The following is a 912-nucleotide window of genomic DNA, read 5'->3' on the forward strand; positions in this document are numbered from 1 at the left end:
ATCCCGTGCAATTATATGCAACGCAACAAATGTGCCAACACTGGTCCGGTTGGTGCAGAGCAACCGCATTCCGCCCTTGGTGATCATTTACATTGGTCAGCTACCTCCGGATACAAAAAGCACACATTGCCGCATCATCTCTTGGCTTCATGTCGTGGACAATGGTCGCCTCTCAGATGAACCACTTCGAATCCCCACTGACAATGACCAAGTTGCTTTCATCATGTATACGAGTGGTACGACGGGGGACCCCAAAGGTGTCATTCACACACATGGCTCACTGATCTCGGGTGTTACTGCTTGTGCCGACTACGTGAATGAACTGATTGGTCCTTACGAAGAGGGTGAGTCGTACTGCGCTTACCTGCCTCTTGCCCACATATTTGAATTTGGTGTCGTCAACATCTTTCTTGCTCGCGGTTCTTTTGTTGGGTTTGGAAACCCCAGAACACTTCTCGACACGTACACTCGTCCACACGGTGATTACAGGGAGTACAAACCGGTTTTCACAATTGGCGTGCCGCGAGTGTACGACACGATAAAGAAAACGGTCGAGTCACAGCTGGCACCCCGAGGGACACTACAGCGCCGTATATTCGAACACGCCTTCCAAACGAGACTTCGAGCCCTCAAGAAGGGTGAGGAGACCCCGTACTGGAACAGGTTAATTTTTTCTCCATTCCGGTCCATGCTTGGAGGTAAGATGAAAACGATGCTTTCCGCCGGAGGGCCCCTCAGCGCACCAACGCAAACATTTCTTCATGTTGTATTTGGCATCATGCCACAAGGTTGGGGCCTCACGGAGACGGTGTGTGTTGGCACAAAGCAAGTCGCAGGTGATATGGAACCGGCCGCTGCAGGCAAGCAAGAGCGCACATGTGAAATGCGACTACTGGACGTGGAAGGATACAA

At 51.4% G+C, this 912-nt stretch overlaps 1 pseudogene across 1 annotated transcript in view; it reads left to right on the forward strand.

Moving 5' to 3' along the window:
* The window catches only part of TEOVI_000847500:pseudogene, a 1,106-nt pseudogene extending 496 nt beyond the window's left edge, over window positions 1–610 (forward strand). Inside the window, 2 exon segments of the mRNA in view lie at window positions 1–8; window positions 11–610. The exon segment at window positions 1–8 is cut by the window's left edge and continues 496 nt beyond it. Coding sequence covers window positions 1–8; window positions 11–610 — 608 coding nt within the window.
* The last annotated feature ends 302 nt before the right edge of the window (window positions 611–912 follow it).

This window comes from Trypanosoma equiperdum (assembly GCF_001457755.1).
Source record: "Trypanosoma equiperdum strain OVI genome assembly, contig: ctg_1940, whole genome shotgun sequence".
Lineage (NCBI taxonomy): Eukaryota > Euglenozoa > Kinetoplastea > Trypanosomatida > Trypanosomatidae > Trypanosoma > Trypanosoma equiperdum.